General features: G+C 40.9%; 1 protein-coding gene across 9 annotated transcripts in view; it reads left to right on the forward strand.

Annotated features, from left to right (window-relative positions):
- The window catches only part of RUBCN (rubicon autophagy regulator), a 71693-nt gene that overhangs the window by 46532 nt on the left and 4531 nt on the right, over positions 1-20630 (forward strand). For 4 of the 9 annotated variants that reach the window (XM_076002503.1, XM_076002508.1, XM_076002480.1 and 1 more), the window contains 11 exons: positions 239-395; positions 1035-1568; positions 3129-3173; positions 5247-5336; positions 6063-6178; positions 7522-7732; positions 8412-8513; positions 11117-11191; positions 18814-18874; positions 19596-19728; positions 20347-20492. In XM_076002503.1, coding sequence (XP_075858618.1) covers positions 239-395; positions 1035-1568; positions 3129-3173; positions 5247-5336; positions 6063-6178; positions 7522-7732; positions 8412-8513; positions 11117-11191; positions 18814-18874; positions 19596-19728; positions 20347-20492 — 1670 coding nt within the window. The remainder of the gene's footprint in view (positions 1-238; positions 396-1034; positions 1569-3128; positions 3174-5246; positions 5337-6062; positions 6179-7521; positions 7733-8411; positions 8514-11116; positions 11192-18813; positions 18875-19595; positions 19729-20346; positions 20493-20630) is intronic. The other 5 variants (XM_076002492.1, XM_076002495.1, XM_076002487.1 and 2 more) reach the window with 4 other exon arrangements.

The following is a 20630-nucleotide window of genomic DNA, read 5'->3' on the forward strand; positions in this document are numbered from 1 at the left end:
TTTGACCACCTGGAAGGTTTCTAGTGCAGAAGCTGTGACATATAGCAAGACCTCAAGGTTTCAAAGTTATAAACTGTGTGCTATAGTAGAGGGTAATTGTGCTGTATCTACAGGCTATAGCTAAAGTCCACGCCTGCTGCCAAAGGCCAGCTTCGACTAGCATTTCTGAAGTAAATGAGTGCCCCTCCTCTGAAATCCTCTATCTTTGACTGTGAACATTTTGTTTTGTTTTGTTTAGTTCGCCAGAAAGCACGAGAGCCCGCTATTGGTGACAAAGAGCCAGAGCCTGACAGCTCTGCCTGGTTCCACATACACCCCTCCAACCAGCTATGCTCAGCATTCCTACTTTGGGTCCTTCTCTAGCCTGCACCAATCCGTGCCCTACAACAGCTCGGGTATGGGGGCAGGAAGGGGTGGTCATTACATGTATACCCAGCCATGGAAAGTAGAAGACTTTGTTGGTGTTCACAGGCTAGGGATTGAGCATAGGGTTGGTACAGTTTGTCAAACTTCATGTGTTAATGATGGACATCTTAAAATGTTTATTTGGTGACTAGCCTAAGGTAATTCAGTAGAATCATTAAATAACAGAGGAAAGAGAAATGTTTTTAGATTTTCCTGAGTTTCTAATCTATATTTCCAAGAAGGCAGTTAAATAATAGCTAACATTTATTGATTGCCTGCCACATATTATGCTCTGTTATAATCAATTTATATGAAACAATGTATATGTGTTTTCTCATTTGATCCTTAAAACAGTCCTATGAGATAGGTATTATTATTGCTCATTTTCCAGATGAGTGGATACTAATAAGCAATAAAATCACTGTCCCAAGACCCCATACTCTTGACTTAGCTGCTTCTAAATAATTTTTTTACTTTATTTGACTTACCTTTTTTGAGGTAATACCATGTGTCCTGGGCATTCAGTAATAATAATGAGTTTGGTCCTTAGTTGTGGAGAAGCCCTTCATGTATACTGCAGGATTCTAGCTCACCTTTCTCTCCCCTTACCCTTTCTTTTTATATCCTAGAGAGAAGATCTAATTCCTTTTCACTCTCTGGCCCTCCACGGAAACCTCAAGAAAGCAGAGGGCACATCTCACCAGCAGAGGATCGAACTGTCCAAGCCCCCCTGCTTTCAGTCTCTGCACTAGCCAGGGATTCTCCTTCAACCCCAAATGAGATGAGCTCTAGCACTCTAACCAGCCCCATAGAGGCATCCTGGGTCAGCAGCCAAAATGATTCCCCAAGTGATGCCAGTGAGGGGCCTGAGTACCTGGCCATCGGCAACCTGGACCCCCGAGGCCGGACTGCCAGCTGTCAAAGTCACAGCAGCAATGCCGAGAGCAGCAGCTCCAATTTGTTCTCCTCCAGCAGCTCCCAGAAGCCAGATTCTGTTGCTTCTTCCTTAGGAGACCAGGAGGGAGGTAGGGAGAGCCAGCTATCCAGTGTCCTTCGCAGGTCCAGCTTCTCAGAGGGGCAGACACTCACTGTCACCAGTGGGACGAAGAAGAGCCATATTCGCTCCCATTCAGATACCAACATCGCTTCCAAAGGAGCCCCAGGTAATGATGAGCACCAGCTGCTAGATAGCAAGGTGGCCCCTGAATTTAGGGTGGAAAGGGGGTTTGTTTTTGAAATTTTTCAAGTGGCAGAAAGAGAAGTTATGTTTCTGATGACATGATACCCTGCCTTATAATGAAAGAGAGAAGTTTGTAATGTAATACTAATATTCAAAATCTCTGAGGATGTTTGTTCCTGTTATACATTGCTAAATATTAAATACTCCCTGGATTCTTTGCTAGTTCCATGGCAGCAGAGGATACTGTGACTTATCACAGTTCAAGTTTTATTTATTTATTTATTTATTGAAACGAAGTTTATTGAGGAAGGAAAAGATAGGTTTACAGAGCAAGAGAAAGATACAGGTTTATAGAGTAAGAGCAAGATACGTTCACCACAGAACAGCAAATGGCCTCTTGTCATAACAACAAGGCCACCAGTTCAAGTTTAAAATATATCTCTCAGACTGAGGGAAAATATTAATGAGCTTTTAAAATAATCCCATTAAATCCCTTTTCTCTTCCTGTGATTTCTTAGAAGTTTGATCAGGATGTAATACCAATATGAGAGAAACAAAGTGATAGTAGGGTTTTCTAATTAAAACTAGGAATACAGTGAGTGTGGGGTGGTGTGCCTAGTAACCAAGTAGGTGGGGCTGACTGCTGCATCACTGGTGGAGGCTGGGAGGCAGTCAGGTAAGGAGGCCCTGGCCACTGACACCTCCCTCACAGAAGTACCAGCTGATAGCAGGGAGCAGCCTAGACGGGGGAGGGGGAGGGGGAAGAAGGATTTCATTGCTTTTGCCATCTCCCTGCCATTGTCTTTCCTGGGTTTTTGGTGTCTGGCAGGCTTTGGTTGGGTTTCATTTATAGTAGAATTTCTCTAACAGCAAGTATAACATGGACCTTTGTGCTCAAAGCCATTCTGGATCAGGAAAGTCACAGAAATAAAATATTAAAAATTCAATAAGAATGAAAAAAAAAAGGATTTCTTTTAGCAACTGGAGCTGCCATTGCTTTCTCTTTGTAATTTCTAGAAAGGTGAGAGCTAAGGTCCTCATCTGAAACCTTCTAAATGACAAACTTTTTAATTTCTGTTTTCCCTCAAGCATGTGATTTGACTTACTGGAACTCTTTAGGAGAAAAATCTCCAAATCAAAGCCTGTCTTTCCACAAGCTTTCTTAGATGTGAAGAGTGCTTGGGTTAGATCCTCACTTCACATCTGCTGCTGCAGGCCTGGTATCCACTATACTCTAAGCCACTGGCCTTTGAGCATGTATAACTTCCCTGGCCCCATCCTTGAATCCATATGGATTCCAAAATCCACAGTAACCTGCATTGGAAGAGGGAGCCAGGGAAAACCCATGCAGAAGGGTCTAAGGAAGTATGGTTCATGTATAGCTTCTTGTACAAGTCGTCCCTCCTTCAGCACTGGAGTTCCCTCTGAGGAATTGCATACCCACTTTTGCTAAGTAAAATGTAGGACACTCTTTTTTTCTCTCTCTCTCTATTCTTGTTTGCTCTGTCTGGACTCTCTTCTGCACCTGTCTGTCTACCTACAGGAGGCCCCCGGAATATCACCATTATAGTTGAAGACCCCATTGCAGGTTTGGGAGTTGGTCTTCCACCTCCTCTTCCTTCTGCTCCTCTGTGACCATGTTGCTTAGTTCAGAACCTCCTTTTCCAGTCTGGTGTCAAATCAAGTCTGGCTAGTCTGGTCCTGTTGTGATGCTTGGACCTGTCTATAAAATGTCACCAATATTTCATGTGATATGTTTTCTGCCTACAACTTCCAGATGCCTCCTTCAGTCTGCCAATAGCTTCTGGGAGGCAGAGTTAAGACTTACCAATTCAGTTTTTCCCAAAGGTGAAACTGAGGCCTGCTCTTTGTCTAAGGCATCATGATGAATCAGTGGCAGAATTATTCTTAAGACTGAGTACTTCCTGTGGATTATTTTATTTTCCTTGAATTAACACCAGATTGTGTTTTAGCCCATTTCTGTGGTCTTGGATATGCTTGCATGCTTTTTTGCCTCTCCTAGAGTTCCCTGTTTCCTTTTTTCTTTCCCTTAATTATCCTATAAGTTCCTGCACCCCATTGCATCCATTGCACAGGATTTTTCTAGTGACTTAAGTCTGTTTCCTTGGTTTTCATGCTGGTGTTCAAACTGAGTCATGTGTTCCTTTCTGGGTAGCATAATTCATGCAGATATTAACACTAGAATGTGTCTGCAGGACAGAATGGTAAGGGAGGACTGAAAACCATGGCCTCCTTGTAATGGGTGAAGTCACTGGGTGTGTTAGCTTGGAAAAGAGAAGGTTAAAGAGGAATAAAGGCTGTAGGATCATTATTTAGAAGACCATTGTTCTTGAGACGAAAAATTGTAAGAAGGCAGATATCAAGTGAGTGTAAGGAAATTCTAAGAATTAATTGAATGGCCAACATCAGGAGATAGTGATCTCAGTAAGTAAAGGCTGAATGGCCACATGTTGTAAAGAAGTAAAGTGATGGTGTTGGACTTTGTGTTGTGTGCTAGTTTGACTGGGGATCTCAAAGGTCCCTTCCAAGTCACGTTTTTTACGAAGGCATCATGGTGACTGCTAGTTTGTCCTCAGTTTCGTAGTGAGGAGCAGAGCCCACTGCCAGAGCCACCAGAAGTCTTTGAGGTCCAAGGAGAACACAAAATTATCTTTTACCACCTAGTAACACTTTTTTTTTTTTTTTGTGAGAGGAGCAGCTGACAGGTTGGCAATATCAGGGAAATGGATCAGATACAGTTCACTTATTCATTCTCCCACACATCCTGCTCATTTCTCAAGCACCCACTTGTTTTTCAACCTGCTCTTCCCACTGTGGTACTGGAAATTTTGTGTTTCCTTTTGAAGAACATCAGTTTCTCATTTCCTACAAATCCTGCCTGCTGCTGTTCTCACAACTCTCACTGCTCCTATTACTCCTATTGCTAGGCACCTGCTGTTTTGCCAGCCTTCTCTTAAAACCTCTCCCTTCCTTCTCCAGTAAGGATGGGCCCACAGCCCTGTGACTGCGTCGTTTGGTCACAAGGCCCTTTTATTGCCTTAATGTTTCTTTAAAGGACATTACCGGATTTTATTTTGTTTCCTTAGTGAATGTAAACTTTCGGATATTATTATTTTTGGAGGGGGTCTAGCTATGATGCCAAGGCTGATCTCAAACTCCTGGGCTCAATTCTCCTGCTTCAGCTTCCCCCAATTCCTTCTGATATTATTTTAAAACCTAGTATGAAGGTATCAGAAAAGTTTCAATGTGCTTGTCTTTGTTTTACCATCTGCAGACTGTTTTCTAAATTGGTTTGTCAAGAGGATTGAAATTGGCTGATATTCCTATAATGTATGATTAAAAGATGGAAGAAAAGAGAAATGAATTAATGAATCCATTTTGATTTGATTCTTTTTCATCTTTGTGTTGTCCCATTCTGGATCATTTTTCCTCTTTTCCACTGAGAATGTGCTGACTTTCCATCTCCTTTCCTCCATGTGTTCCTGTATTCTTGGCTGTTCTCTGTTGGTGTGCCACCTTTCTCCTGTTTGGGAGGGCTTTGGGAATGAGTGTAGTTAAACATTGAAACTCCAAAGTTGGGAATATATCTGTTGCTCACTTCGTATGTGTGTTTTTACTCCCTGGTGGTCACTATCACTAGAATCCTGCAATGATAAGTCGAAGTTGAAAGGCCCCTTGTCTGGTCAAAGCAGTGAAGGCAGCACACCCAGCTCTCTGTACATGGAGTATGGTAAGTGAGTACTAGGAAGGCCAGGGCTAAAATTGTATCTTTTCTCTGCTTTTTCCTTGTGCCTGCTAAGATGTAAGCTTTTGGGTTCATCTCAGCTCTGTGGAGGGTACGCACTGTACAGTCTCACCTACCCTTTTGTCATTTTTCAACCACTATGCAAGAAATCACACCTCCCTGCCATTTCTCTTGCTCCTCTCTGACTTAGGAGTCCCACCCTGTCTTACACTCTGGGTGTTATCACCGTGTCAGTTGATCCAGATGGAATGGCTCTTTGAGTAGAGGGACCCTTGAAAAGAAGCCCTGGAACATCTGGGCTTAATTACCAGAAGACAAGCTCTACATGGAAATCAGGCACAGGAGGAAGCCATTTGTGTCCTTCTCTGACTCTCAGTACAGGGTTTTTAAAATTTATTGCACTTATTTTTTTCTTTTTTGTGGGGTAGGAGGAAAGTATGTTGTCTTTAGATTTAGATGGTAAAAGGATTGTCTTCAGGCTCTATTTATTCCATCATTCTCCAACCAAGAGATTTATTGCTTTGGAATTCCAAGAGTCTGAGTAATTCCTTTAGAAGGTAGACATCTTCTTTTCAACCTCTAATTCCCAGTTACCTGGGAGGACTCGGGAACATCTTTAGTAATAAATCTTCAGACTTCTCAAAGAAGCTTGGCTGTAACAAATTTGCATTTCAGGTCAAAGTTTTTTACATCTATTCCATTTTCCCACAGAGGGTGGCCAGTACCAGTCCTCAGGGGAAGGCATGTTCCGAAGACCATCAGAAGGACAATCACTTATCAGCTACCTCTCTGAGCAAGACTTTGGCAGCTGTGCAGACCTGGAAAAGGTGAGGAATCTAAGGGGCTAAAGAGCTCAGGAGTTGAAACATGTGGCCTGAGAGTCTATGGTGCCATTTGTTTTTAATGAAATTTTGGGTACACAGCAGTGACATGAGTGTAGACTATAGTAGATAAGTTCACAATGAATATGAGCTTAGCAAATTCAATTTCTAGGGAACTCTTCAGAAAGTATGCACTCCTTGTTAAGTGTAAAATATTATCAATTTTATCTTAAAAGCCAACTTAGGCGGAGAGACCTTGAATTTTTACCACATGATTATTGTTCCCTTGACCCTGGAACTTTAGATAAATAACTATTTCCAGAACCAACACCTATATTTTGTTCTAAGGCTCAGATGTGTATTATAATAAATAACATCTGTATAGCATTTTATAGCTTACAAAGCACTTTTTTTTTTTTTGAGACAGAGTTTCAACTCTATTACCCATTTTGATTTGATTTGATTTGATTATCCATTTTGATTTGATTCTTTTTCATCTTTGTGTTGTCCCATTCTGGATCATTTTTCCTCTTTTCCACTGAGAATGTGCTGACTTTCCATCTCCTTTCCTCCATGTGTTCCTGTATTCTTGGCTGTTCTCTGTTGGTGTGCCACCTTTCTCCTGTTTGGGAGGGCTTTGGGAATGAATGCAGTTAAATGTTGAAACTCCAAAGTTGGGAATGTATCTGTTGCTCATTTCGTATGTGTGTTTGATTATCCAGAGTGTAGTGGTGTCAGCGTAGCTCACAGCAACCTCAAACTCCTGGGCTAAAGCAATCCTGCCTCAGCCTCTTGAGTAGCTGGTACTACAGGCATGTGCCACCATGCCCGGCTAATTTTTTCTATATATATTTTTAGTTGCCCAATTAATTTCTTTCTATTTTTAGTAGAGACGGGGTCTCACTCTTGCTCAGGCTGGTCTCGAACTCCTGACCTCTAGCGATCCTCCCACTTGGCCTCCCAGAGTGCTGTGATTATAGGTGTGAGCCACTGCGCCCAGCCTACAAAGCACCTTTATCTTGAGACATAGCGTTTACCTTAATACTTCACACACAGGCATATGACTTTGGGAAAGAGCTTGATTGAAATCCTGGGCTTCTTCTCTGTCATGTTTTTATGTAGAAAGTGGGACAGGAGGGGACAGGCATGGCCAGGTAAGAGAGTAAGAGAATCTGGAACAGGTTTTCTGGCCATCAGCTTTCGTTATAGTAAAAATGTATGTTTCCCCTGGGTATTTTCAATAAAAGCAGTACATATCTTGGAAGCTCCACTTTCTAACATTATAATCAGTGAGACATTCGATATTCTAACCTCTTGCCAAGCAACTTCTTTGGTACTCTTTCCCCCAGGAGAATGCCCATTTCAGCATCTCAGAGTCCTTAATTGCTGCCATTGAGCTAATGAAATGCAATATGATGAGCCAGTGCCTAGAAGAGGAGGAAGTAGAGGAGGAAGACAGTGATAGAGAAATCCAGGAACTGAAGCAGAAGATCCGCCTCCGGCGCCAACAGATCCGAACCAAGAATATGTTCCCCATATACCAGGAGACTGAGCATGGAAGTGAGTAAGGCCTATGACCACCTCTGTTCCTACATTTTTAAGGCTTCAGGATTAGGCTTGGTGCCTTGTGGGTTTTCTTTTTGGTTTTCATTTGGGATATTATACCCAAACCAAGGGTTCCTCTACTGTCAGGAAGATAATTCTATGTTGTTCTGGTTTTTTCCTATCAAGCTAGGAATACTCATCCTAGAGTTCATTCATTTCCTACATCAGAAAAACCTCTCTTTCAAAATAGATTTTTTTTATCCTTTTGAGATAGGGTCTTGCTAAGTTACCCTGGCTGGTTCAAGCTACTGGGCTCAAGTGACCCTCCTGCCTCAGTTTCCTGAGTTCTTGGGATTACAGGCACATGCTACCATGCCTAACTTCAAAACTGGTTTCTGATATGAGGAGAACTAAGAACCCTGGTCCTAGATTTGCTCCCCAGATAGTAGTACCTTCTGTTTACTTAAAACTTTCTAAAGGGGTAAACCAGCAAGAAGTGCTAGATTCCACTTCAACAGTATCACTCCCAGCCAAGGTTCCATTTGTTTTTGTTGAATTGTACCAGTCCTATTTATTTATTTATTTATTACAATCCAGACATCGAGGATACCAGGTCCCTTTTATTGTGATACCTCTTTCTGTCCTGTTTATTACCTTTTTTTTTTTTTTTTTTTTTTTTTTTTAAACATAACAGGCTTTCGGGTTACCTCCAGCAGCTCCCAGTTCAGTTCACGTGATTCAGCACAGTTCTCTGATTCTGGCTCTGCTGATGAGGTTGATGAATTAGAAATCCACGGTAAGAAGTGAAACTTTGTTACAAGGGAGCTTTCATTACCTGTTTCTTTCAATTTGGAATCATTGGCTGAGAAGCTTTTCCTAAGTGAAAGATTTTCATTATGGTCCATTATGGATTATTGTCAGCTATTTTAAGGGACAGCTTCTCTTGCTAAAAACCAAACCCCTTTAAAATTTAAGCAGACAAGAACACTGAAAAGAAGTGGTCCATATGGAGTGGGCTGGCTGTTCGAGTCTTCAATTGTATCTTTCTCCTGGGTTCTCACTCTGATTCTTTCGTCTAGCTCCTAGAGTTGGCTCATACCACATGAAATTAGAATCCTATTCTCTTGTGCTCCATAACACAACTGAAATTGTTTCAAAGTGTGTAAAAGGAGCTTTATTATAATCCTAAGAGAAAAAGACAAAAAGAATCATGTGGGGGGAAAGCAAAAAAGGGGAAAAAATACAGTTTATAAAATAGAGCTTTAATTTGTGTCATGCCAGTACTAACTTCCTTAGCAAAATCATAGGCTCTTTCTGTTGTTATTATTGTTATTGTTGTTAGCATAGAGAAGGGGAAGAGTTCTAATCTGGGAAGGCAGTTGTGTTAAATCAGGCTAATGTCCCATTCTTGCAAATCATTTCTTCAAGTTCACATCAGTAAAACAGACAGAAAAACAGTTCAGAGGCATAAGCTCTTCCCTCATGGGTGAAACCAAGAGTAATTTCCTTACAGAAGTGAATTGTATCTATAGTTCTTTACTACCACACACACACACACACACACACACACACACACACACACACACCACACACACAGGTGAATTATGTCTGTAATTCTACATTATAACATTGGAATATGATGATGAATAGATCTTTTATTACATGAAGCTCTGATTTCCTTTTTATATCAATCTAGAGAACCCACTCACCTGCACAGACCTCCAGATGCAGGACCAGGTTTCTTCCCCCTTTACAAATTCAGTTTTTACACATATTTTCCAGGTCTCCAAGAAGTCTTCCTTCTGTGTTCTCCTTAATGTATCTGATTTCTGTTCATGACAGTAATAGGTAGTCACTTAAAACTCCATTTTTTTCTTTAAATGTGGTTTTCCAATAATTCTCCAATTCTTCACCACTAACTGAGTGTCCTACCATTCAATTCCGATACTAACTACCTAGAGTTAGCACAGATCCCACATGTTAAGGGTTCAGTCCTGTGAGATTAATCCGACTTCGGATGCCAGAGACAAGTAGGGTCACCAGGCTACCTACACTTTTGCTCGACTGGCTATAAATTCAGGCATTCCCATGACCCCCTTACCCCTATGTTCAGTAATTCACTAGAATGACACAAAATTTAGGAAAGCACTATACTTATGATTATAGTTCATTATAAAGTATACAAATAAACAGCCATATGAAATGGTACATAGGGCAAGGTCCTGAAGGGTCCCGAGCACAGGAACTTTTGTCCCTGTAGAGTCAGGGTGCTTCACCTTCCCAGTACATTGATATGTTCACCAACCAGGAAGCGCTCCCCAAACCTCTTTGTTCCAAGGTTTTTATTGAAATTTTCTTATGTGGCATGATTGATTAAGTCATTGGCCATTGGTAATTGAACTCAATCTTCAGCCCCTCTCCCCTTCCTGGAGGTGAAAGTTCAAATCCTCTAATCATGTGACTGGTTTTTCTGGTGACCAGCCCCCATTCTGAAGCTATCTAGGGGCCTAATAAGGTGACCAAGCGTCACCTTATTAGCATACACTTAGGTATGATTGAAAGGGGGCTCCTTTTAAACAATAAAAGTCATTGCTATGATTCAGGATATTACAAGGGTTTTAGGAGCTTTGTGCCAGGAACCAGGGACAAAGATCAAATAAATTTTATTATACCATAGTCTATGATTGACTTGATCTTCTAATTAGAAGAAAATAAGACAGTTCTGCCCTCTCTTTCAGATCAGTCAACAGAATTTCATGAGAGTAATCTTAATGTAAATTGAGAACATTCTGCTTTACGGGGTGTGGAGCAGTCCACTTGACTAAACTCACTTTTCTGAAGCAAACCAGGGAGCCAGAGGCAGTGATTCAGTCTGGAAGGAGACTGCCTATGGGAAACAAAAAGTACACTCCTGTTGGAAGTGTTGCTACAGTTGTGTGCCCTAAAGAGATGTTTAATCAACTAATTCTCTAGTCCGTTCAGAGCAGAAATCTGTAAAGGAAAAGACCTTAAGACAGGGTTTCTTATCCTCTAGAATTGATAATTCTTTGTTGTGAGGGACTTTGCCGTGCCATTTAAGATGTTTAGCATCATCGTGACCTATTCCAACTAGATTGCTCTAGTACCTTCCTCCCTAGTCAAGACAATCAAAAATGTCTCCAGACATTACCAAAATCACCCCTGGTTGAGAACCACTGCCTTAGGAGATCCTTGATGGTAGGCTGGTATGGGAGCAAAAACTATCTTCCAAACTATAGTGAGTACCTAGCTGTGGATGTAACTTCTTAAAAGCCATTTCATCTTTGATTCCAGGAATATGTGGTATAGAACTGTCATTCTTGTCAGTTTACTTCTTGTCGGAATACTAAAGGGCCCCCTTTTATAATCATTATTACACAGATGATAGCGAAGGATCTAACCTGACTCACATGTCAAAGAATGGACTCTCAGTGTCGATGGCCTCGATGTTCTCAGGTAGCCTGTGTTGGAAGTGTGGATGTGCTCATACATGCATGTGCCTAAATATTGTAGCAGCTTTTTTGTATCAAGTGATCATGTGATACCTGTCAAGGTTATGAGGACTTTAGGGTCTGGAGAACTAGTTGGAAAAAACTGGACTTAAGCCAGAATAACAAGCCAGGAACAATTTAGATATTCAAATATTCTTCCTCATATGACTCCAAAAGTCCCCTCAGTAAGTTTGTCCTTGTTGATTCTTCCCTGCAATGATAATTTTAGATTAAGTGGTCATTGTGACTGATAGAGATAGTGCACAGTTTAGAAAGGAATGGTGAGATAAATAATTTTGGTTCAAACCTATATTTAAGCTACTGCTACACATTCAGATAGCAAAAGTGGGATAGAATGGTATGCAGCTTAGTGTCTCTTTTGAATTTGAAGAGCCAACTTTCAGAAAGCTATCTTTGCTTGGTACTTCATATAGAATTAGGATTTACTGCTATAAATTCTATAATGTATAGGATTTACTGCCATAAATGTTGGTTTTTAGTAATTGCTTTGTGATCTAAATAAGTAGGCTTTCTGTAGGTGCGGTTAACTAAAAGAAAGTAGCAGTTTTCTACTCAAAATGGTTTTAAAACACATAAATAACATAAATCAGAACTTTTTAAAATTTGAGAGAGTCTCACTCTGTTGCCTAGGCTAGAGTGCCATGACGTCAGCCTAGCTCACAGCAACCTCAAACTCCTGGGCTCAAGCAATCCTTCTGCCTCTGCCTCCCAAGTAGCTGGGACTGCAGGCATGCGCCACCATGCCCAGCTAATTTTTTCTATATATATATTAGTTGGTCAATTAATTTTTTAGTAGAGATGGGGTCTCGCTCTTGCTAAGGCGGGTTCCGAACTCCTGACCTTGAACGATCCTCCCATCTTGGCCTCCCAGAGTGCTAGGATTACAGGCATGAACCACCGCATCTGGCCCAGAACTTTTTATTAAACAGTTGATTATGACTATTAATATTGTCAGGGACTAGAATTTGAAATAATTTAGATAAAGATTTACAGAAATGAAGACAAATATGGCATCTCCTCACATGTGGGAGCTAAAAATGTTGATCTCAGGGAGGTAGGGAGTAGAATGGTATTTACTAAAGGCTGGGAAGGATGTGGGAGTGGGGAGTGAAGTAAGGTTGGTTAATGGGTACAAACATACAGTTAGAGAAGGAATACATTGTGGTATTACATTAGCATAATAAGTTGACTGTATTTAACAGCTATATTTTACGTTATTTATTTATTTATTTTATTTATTTATTTATTTTTTTTTTATTTTTTTATTTTTTTGAGACAGAGTCTCGCTTTGTTGTCCAGGCTAGAGTGAGTGCCGTGGCGTCAGCCTAGCTCACAGCAACCTCAAACTCCTGGGCTCGAGTGATCCTTCTGCCTCAGCCTCCCGAGTAGCTGGGACTACAGGCATGCGCCACTATGCCCGGCTAATTTTATATATATATATCAGTTGGCCAATTAATTTCTTTCTATTTATAGTAGAGACGGGGTCTCGCTCTTGCTCAGGCTGGTTTTGAACTCCTGACCTTGAGCAATCCGCCCGCCTCGGCCTCCCAAGAGCTAGGATTACAGGCGTGAGCCACAGCGCCCGGCCTATTTATTTTTTTTGAGACAGAGTCTCACTTTGTTGCCCAGGCTAGAGTGAGTGCCGTGGCGTCAGCCTGGCTCACAGCAACCTCAAACTCCTGGGCTCAAGCGATCCTTCTGCCTCAGCCTCCCGAGTAGCTGGGACTACAGGCATGCGCCACCATACCCAGCTCATTTTTTCTATATATATTAGTTGGCCAATTAATTTCTTTCTATTTATAGTAGAGACGGGGTCTCGCTCTTGCTCAGGTTGGTTTCGAACTCCTGAGCTCAAAGGATCCGCCCGCCTCAGCCTCCCAGAGAGCTAGGATTACAGGCATGAGCCACCACGCCCGGCTACGTTATTTATTTAAAAATAGCTAGAAGAGGAGATTTATAGCATTCTCAACACAAAGAATTGATAAATGTTCAAGGTGATGAGTATCCTCAGTACCTTTATTTGATCATTACATTATGTGCAGGTATCCAAATATCACATGTACCACATAAATATATATAAATATTATTTATCAATTTTTTAATTAAAAAAAGATTTGAACAAGTAATAATTTGGTCCCTTTTTCTTTACTTCTGAACTGTTATAATTTATTCTAACATTATTCTTTCCTTGTTTGAGAAGTTATTATCCTAAGTCACTTTTTAACTGGTTTCTTATGTATTTATAGGCGAGGTCCTTTGCCTGGTGCATTTATTGACTGTCAGCCACTTCTCCATCAGAGCATATTCAGTCTGCTTTAATCATAAGGCATACCTTTATTTGGTCTTCCTAGCATCCTTTGTTTCCCCATTTTGGGAGCTTTAAAATTTATATACATATGACAGGTTTTAACCCAAAAATATGAAACATTTTTCAACTAAAAAACTATTTTTCCTTTTGAGCCACAATCCCACCACTGTATTGGGCATGAGAGGAAAACAGTCAGAACAAGTTTCTATCAAAAGTAATGACTTAAGTTTTTGTGGTCCTTTCTATACACAGCTTCAATTACAAAAGTATAATTTACAGTTCATTTTTATCTACTTTAGATTCCTTTATTGCTTTCTGTTCTTTGTCACCTGTTTCTACTCTTTCAAAAAAATGTTTATTTTTTATGTTTTAATGTTTTTTTTTAAGAGACAGGGTCTTACTGTGTTACTGAGACTGGACTGGAGTGCAATAGCACCATCCTGGGCTCAAGCAATGTTTTTGTTTTTGTTTTTTTTGAGACAGAGTCTCACTCTGTTGCCCAGGCTAGAGTGCCATGGCGTCAGCCTAGCTCACAGCATCCTCAAACTCCTGGGCTCAAGCAATCCTGCTGCCTCAGCCTCCAGAGTAACTGGGACTACAGGCATGCGCCACCATGCCTGGCTAATTTTTTCTTTATATATTAGTTGGCCAACTAATTTCTTTCTATTTATAGTAGAGACAGGGTCTCGCTCTTGCTCAGGCTGGTTTCAAACTCCTGACCTCGAGCGATCCGCCCGCCTCAGCCTTCCAGAGAGCTAGGATTACAGGCGTGAGCTACCGCGCCCGGCTAACTAACATCTGTTTCTTTATTTAAAAAACAATTTTTGCAGTGCTTTCCTTCAGAAATGATATTAATTTTTTAAAGGCAATTTTACTGTGGTATAATTTTATATGTCATAATTCCCCCACTTCAAGTATATACAACTCAGTCATTTTTAGTAAATTTACCAAGTTGTACAACCATCACCATGATCTAGTTCTAGAACATTTTCATCTTCCCAGTAGGATCCCTTGTGCCTATTCACAGTTAATTCCAGTTCCCATCCCCAGCCCTAGTCAACGACTAATCTACTATAGATTTGTCTTTTCTGGACATTTCATATACATGGAATCATAATATGTGATATATGATCTTTTGTATCTGGGTTCCTTCACTTCGTCTATTTCTGCTGATGGTATCTGCTAAATTGGTTTGATATTATTCATAAGTTTCCGATCCCAGACTTTTCAACTTCTTTGGTTTGTGGTATCCTTGTTTTGGGTTTTTTTCCCCTCTTCATCCTCTTCTGTTATAGCTTCATCAATATTTCTTTATCTTCCTTTGTAGATTCTTCTAGAGTTTCAGTCTTCTGCCTATCTATATGTGGTCAAGGTCCAATCAGGAGACAGAAACCATTTGAATAAGGAAAGTTTAATATAAAGAATTATTAGCTATAATGGGATATCTGTGTAATGGGAGATTGGCTCATGAGAAGTAAAGGGAACTCTAAAGAATACAGGAGAGCATGGGCCAGGCGCAGTGGCTCACGCCTGTAATCCTAGCACTCTGGGAGGCCAAGGCAGGCGGATTGCTTGAGCTCAGGAGTTCGAAACCATCCTGAGCAAGAGTGAGACCCCATCTCTACTATAAATAGAAAGAAATCAATTGGCCAACTAACATATATATAGAAAAAATTAGCCGGGCATGATGGCACATGCCTGTAGTCCCAGCTACTCTGGAGGCTGAGGCAGCAGGATTGCTTGAGCCCAGGAGTTTGAGGTTGCTGTGAGCTAGGCTGACTCCACGGCACTCACTCTAGCCTGGGCAACAAAGTGAGACTCTGTCTCAAAAAAAAAAAAAAAAAAAGAATACAGGAGAGCAGATAAGAAATAGTGCTGAGGAAGGAACAAATGTAAAAGAGGACCACATTCCCAAGGCTGAGATCCAGACCTCTTGGCTTATTGGATGGTGGAGAAATTCTCTGAAGCACAAAGCTGCCCCAAGGTAGTACCAGGGGACACTATCCATGAGGAGATGCTATGCCAGCAACTCTCGCTAGGAAACCATTCTCTAGGGTGGTAGGAGAGGCTGCCCCTAGAGAGGTGTTGGGCCTTAGGACTCAAGGAGTACTGGGGAAAATAGTCCATGAGGAGGTGGTAGGCCTATGGCACTCACAGTAAAGCTCTCCCAGGAAGCCATCCCAGGGGATACCAAGGAGAGTTGTTTATGAGAGGTACCACCGCTGGCACTCTGCTGCAAAGCTGCCCAAGGCATGCTTCCCCAGGGAAATTCACATGCACTACAGGAGTCGGCCTAGAGGAGCACACAAGAACCAGCATCTCTCCAGTGCCCTCTACTGACAGACCTTAATGTCGTGCCAGCTGGCAAAAGAACCATTTATGGGTCTAGCTCCATTATCACAGAGCAAGCAAAAATAAGGGCAGATTTGGAACTGAAAAGAAATAAATTGACAGCTAGCATAATATATAAAGAGGAAACTTCATGAACTGTATTTAGAATTTTATCCAATTCAAGGTAATCAGTTGTTTCTCCGCCTCCCCCTGCCTCTTTAATCAAATTTTCTCTTGTGGTTCTCTGCCTTAAAGTGTTTCCTCTTGAGTTAGCAATTACAGAAAATTCATTAGAGTTGAATTCCCAGATGTATTGGATTTGACCTTAAAAACAGGATGGGAAGCTACATCAAACTGGCCAGTAAAGTCTGAGACGGACTCTTCCTGTGCCTCACTTATTTTGTTTAAACATTTACATCTTTTGCTAAGGTACTTAGGTTTTAACCAGTTATTTCCTGATCACCCAATACCAGTGTCTGGACATACAGCAAATTCTTCTCCTTATAATATGTCATTGTTTTTGTTGTTTATTTTTATATTTTTTTCAGTCAGTAATAATAGCCTTATCCTATCTAAAGCATTAAAAGTCCTTGAAATCAGATCTCTTGAAAAATATGTTTGTTTTTGTAGAAAAAAAATTAAAATTAATAAGAAGTTTCATAATTATGTTTAATTCCACTTGAAGGATTAGTTTCTCAGACTTCTAAAGTGCTCTCACTTGGGGTACATTTAATACATCCAATTGAATAGCTTCCTCCTCTCTCTTTTCTCCTAAATTATCTGTCTGTCTTAGACTCTGGTCTGCTTTCACTCAGATCCTTAACTAGTGTTCCCACCATGCCAGCTTAGTCATCTGCCTAGTCATCTGCTATCCATAAAGCTCTATGGTACTTGATCAGTGTCAAGTGTCATGTCCCCTTTGAAATCAAGTGCTGCCTCTCCCCATCCACCTCTGGAGGTAAGAGTTTTACCTCCAAAGTCACATGGTCCTCTGTACTCTTGCAAGTATTACTGATTAGCTAGGAACTCCTGCACATACTTCTGACCTTATTGTACCTCTGGTAAAAAAAAAAAAAACAAGGAGGAAACATGATAAATATATTTTCTAAAAACAGGGAATGATTTTTTTTCTCTCAAAGAAGAAAAGACTTCCTGTCTGTGAGGATAAAGAACTTCTAAATAGTTTTATGAACACAGAGGTTCCTTAGCAACCATGAATTATCACTCACCCCTCTTCTCTCTAATGTGTACTGTTTTCTTTAATAACCTAGTACTAAAGTAACAAAATTGGTTAGCTCTTTATTCAGGGCTGTCTAAGGTTTTCTCATTTTTTTCCTTTCTGTTATTCATAAACAGGATGAAATTTGCAAAAGCTTTTAATTGCTTTTAGCCAATCAATCATTTATTTAGGAACTATTTTCTGTAAACCTATTATGTACAAAGCATCATGAGAATTACTAGGACAGGGCAGTACTTATGTCACAATCCACAGCAGTGTAAGTGTTATCTGAAGACATGTTGCAAACCAAACAATCTACCTCGGTCTAGTCTACTGTTTCCTACCCTTTTTTTCTTTTCTCTAATAGCACCAATTATATGGAAATAGACAGCTAGCAGTGCATTGGGATCTGGGTTTTGGTGATATAAGTTCGAACAGAAAATATGATTATATATGAACATCTTCGTTGTTAAATAAAATAGGCTTTGTTAATTGCTAGCAAAAATGTATTGTCCTGTTTTTCTGTCCTTAGCATATGAAAACACATATTTCAATCCTGTTATCTTACTCATGTGCATAGCTTTGAAGACATCAGTTTATCAGCAATATTATTTAAGTATGTGCTTATATACAGAGCCCTGTGTTAAGTATTTTAGAGCCAAAAGAAGAATTAGAGACAATCTCATTTCCTCACAAGGAGATTTTATAACCTAGTTGTACATACAAAAAAATCTATATACAGGGGAAACATTTGAGGAACAATTGAGCTACCCATGGCCAAATGCAGAGTGATGTTATTATATAAGTTTAGTGCTCTATTGAGCACTCTATTGAGCTCAATCGATCATTGTATAGTCTTAATTAGGAAATAAAGGTCTTTTCACTGGGCATCGAAGGAACAGATAATATTTATTAGAACAGTCTTGTTTCCATGACTTGGAAAGGCTCTATCTTCCTTTCTTAAACATGACTGCTATATTTCACATTTCCCTCTGTAAAAAGTGTTCCAGTAGATGAGGCCTCTGGAGGTTCAAGCATGTTATTTTATAAATCCTCTTCTGAAAAATGGGGTCTCTCTGTGTTACTTGGGCTGGAGTGCAGTGGCTATTCACATGTGTAATTGTAGCGTACTACAGCCTCAAACTCCTGGGCTCAAACGATCCCTCTGCCTCAGCCTCCTGAGTGGCTGGGAGTACAGTCATGTGCCACAGCACCCAGCTTTCACATGCATTTAATGAGTAACCACTATGACACAAGTTATGTGTTAAGTACTAATTTTTTTATATATATGTAAAAGAGCCAGATGGAGTTATGGCCTCTGTGAGCTTGCCATTTAAGAAAGCTTGAGATTTAGAGAATGAGGGAGAAATTTGAATCATTCATTTTGTGTTTCTGTTTGCTAGAGGTTGTGTCCCTGTGTGCCTTAGAATGATTCCTTTTCACACTCACTGCTTTATTCCAAGTCTGGGTTTGTGCTTCCACCTGGATAGTGCTGAGCATAATGTCACTGATTCATTCTGGTTTTGACTTGAATAGAGCTAAATTATAAGTTGTGTTTAGTGCTTCACCTGCTCCTTATGCTGCATAGAATATAGCACCTACCTGCTACCCTTAGTGCTTAGCTTTACAAAATGCCTTGTGATGGTTTCATTATCCTTTACCCCTTCTCTTTCCATTTCTGCTTCCCTCATCTCTGGTTTCCCTTTAGATGCTGACATCAGAAGGAGCACAGCCTCAAGCAGCAAATCCTTCATTTCTTCTCAGTCCTTGTGAGTACTTTTTTTAAAATAAAACTTTGGGATATGTGAAGAGATAAGCCCAGTTCTTTGCATGTGGGTAGGAATGGTCATGGGAAAAGCCATCCAAATTCACAAAGAGGCAAGGTTAAAGTGACAGGCCTGCCTGATAGTGGTAAGCCCAAGGGGAGACAGCAGAATATCTTTGGTCCAAACAAGATGGACTCTCAGGGAGGCAAAGCTCAAAATGTGAATTTTTCCTTCTTGGCTGACTCATAACCAGAGCCCCAGAAAGGAGAGCAGTGATCGTGATTTTTGTTATGAAACCAAATTGAATAGGTTCTACTTTATAGACCCAAGTAGGGGAAATAGTAGCTCATTTAGGAGGAAAAATAGCTCTTTATAGTCCACAGAGCTGTTTTACTCACTTTATTTTGTAAGCAGGCGTTATAATCTTCATTTTGCAGCTAAAGAAACTAAAGTTCAAAGAAAGGAAGTGACAGAGTCCTTAATTAGCTGTGCCATGTAATACCAGTAAGTGGAATTTGAACCGAAGTCCTAGGACTTTAAGACCAGTATGTTTGTCACTGCATATGTGTGAGAAGATGATGAGAAAAGCAGCTGAGTAGATGAGGGGTGCTGCGAGTATTCTCTTAGCCCAGAAGTTACCATGTATGATACCAGGTCCTAAAGGGAAGCTCCATCTGCCTGTCTTTTCCCCATGCTCAGCTTCCCTTGATTCTCTCCTTTCCAGCTCCCATTGCTTCATGCACTCCACATCTGCTGAGGCAGTGGCCATGGGGCTCCTGAAGCAGTTTGAGGGGATGCAGCTTCCAGCTGCCTCGGAGCTGGAGTGGCTAGTCCCAGAGCATGATGCTCCTCAGAAGGTAGGCTCTTAAGCTCTTCTTCCCTACCCAGGAGGCTGTGAGCCTTTCTGGTCTTGTTCTCCTTTGTCACATGTCCCCAGTCTAGAATGAGCCTGTGTGTTTCCTTCCTTACTCAAAGAAGCCATTTATTACAAATGTGTTGAATGAATACACAGATGAATGAATACTTGCTTGCCTAGATTTTCCCTAGTAATTGTCAAAACAAGAGATAAAGGTTCCTTCACTGTCCTTATTCCACATGACTGCTCACTAGACCCAGAGGTGCAACTCTTGTTTTGTCACTACCTTTGAGACACATGAAAGTGAATTGTTTAGACTGTTCTTTGCTCTGCAGTTGAGTTTCTAAGGCATAAAGCACCTGGAATACCAAGGGTATTGAGATAAGTGCAGGGACATCATCAGCAATAGGTGCCACCACTGGGATGCTGGCTTTGATTGCTTCTTGGAATGCCTGGTGCCTCCTGGTTGGTTTGGAGGGCCAAGGTTCTCTAAAGCCCTTACCCTGTGGTATTCTTGAAATGTCTTTCATTAATTCTGCTCTGTCATTGCCAGAAACGTGAAGCGTTTGTGTCTTCCCAGACTGTGCATGTTAGCTCACCCTGTGCTTTTCTCCTGTAGCTTCTGCCCATCCCTGACTCATTGCCCATCTCACCGGATGATGGGCAGCATGCTGACATCTACAAGCTGCGTATCCGTGTTCGTGGCAACCTGGAGTGGGCCCCACCACGGCCTCAGATAATTTTTAATGTTCATCCAGCCCCAACGTGAGTAGCCAATGTCTCTGCCCTTTGGAAAACAGATACATCCTCTTTGGATTGTCAGGGCTTCCTCCTGTCCCTGTTGTCTCTGCCTCCAGCTGTACTTCCCACACAATTCTGTCCATTTAAAGGCAGAGGAAGAGG

This window comes from Microcebus murinus, chromosome 1 (genome assembly GCF_040939455.1).
Source record: "Microcebus murinus isolate Inina chromosome 1, M.murinus_Inina_mat1.0, whole genome shotgun sequence".
In the NCBI taxonomy this organism is placed as follows: domain Eukaryota; kingdom Metazoa; phylum Chordata; class Mammalia; order Primates; family Cheirogaleidae; genus Microcebus; species Microcebus murinus.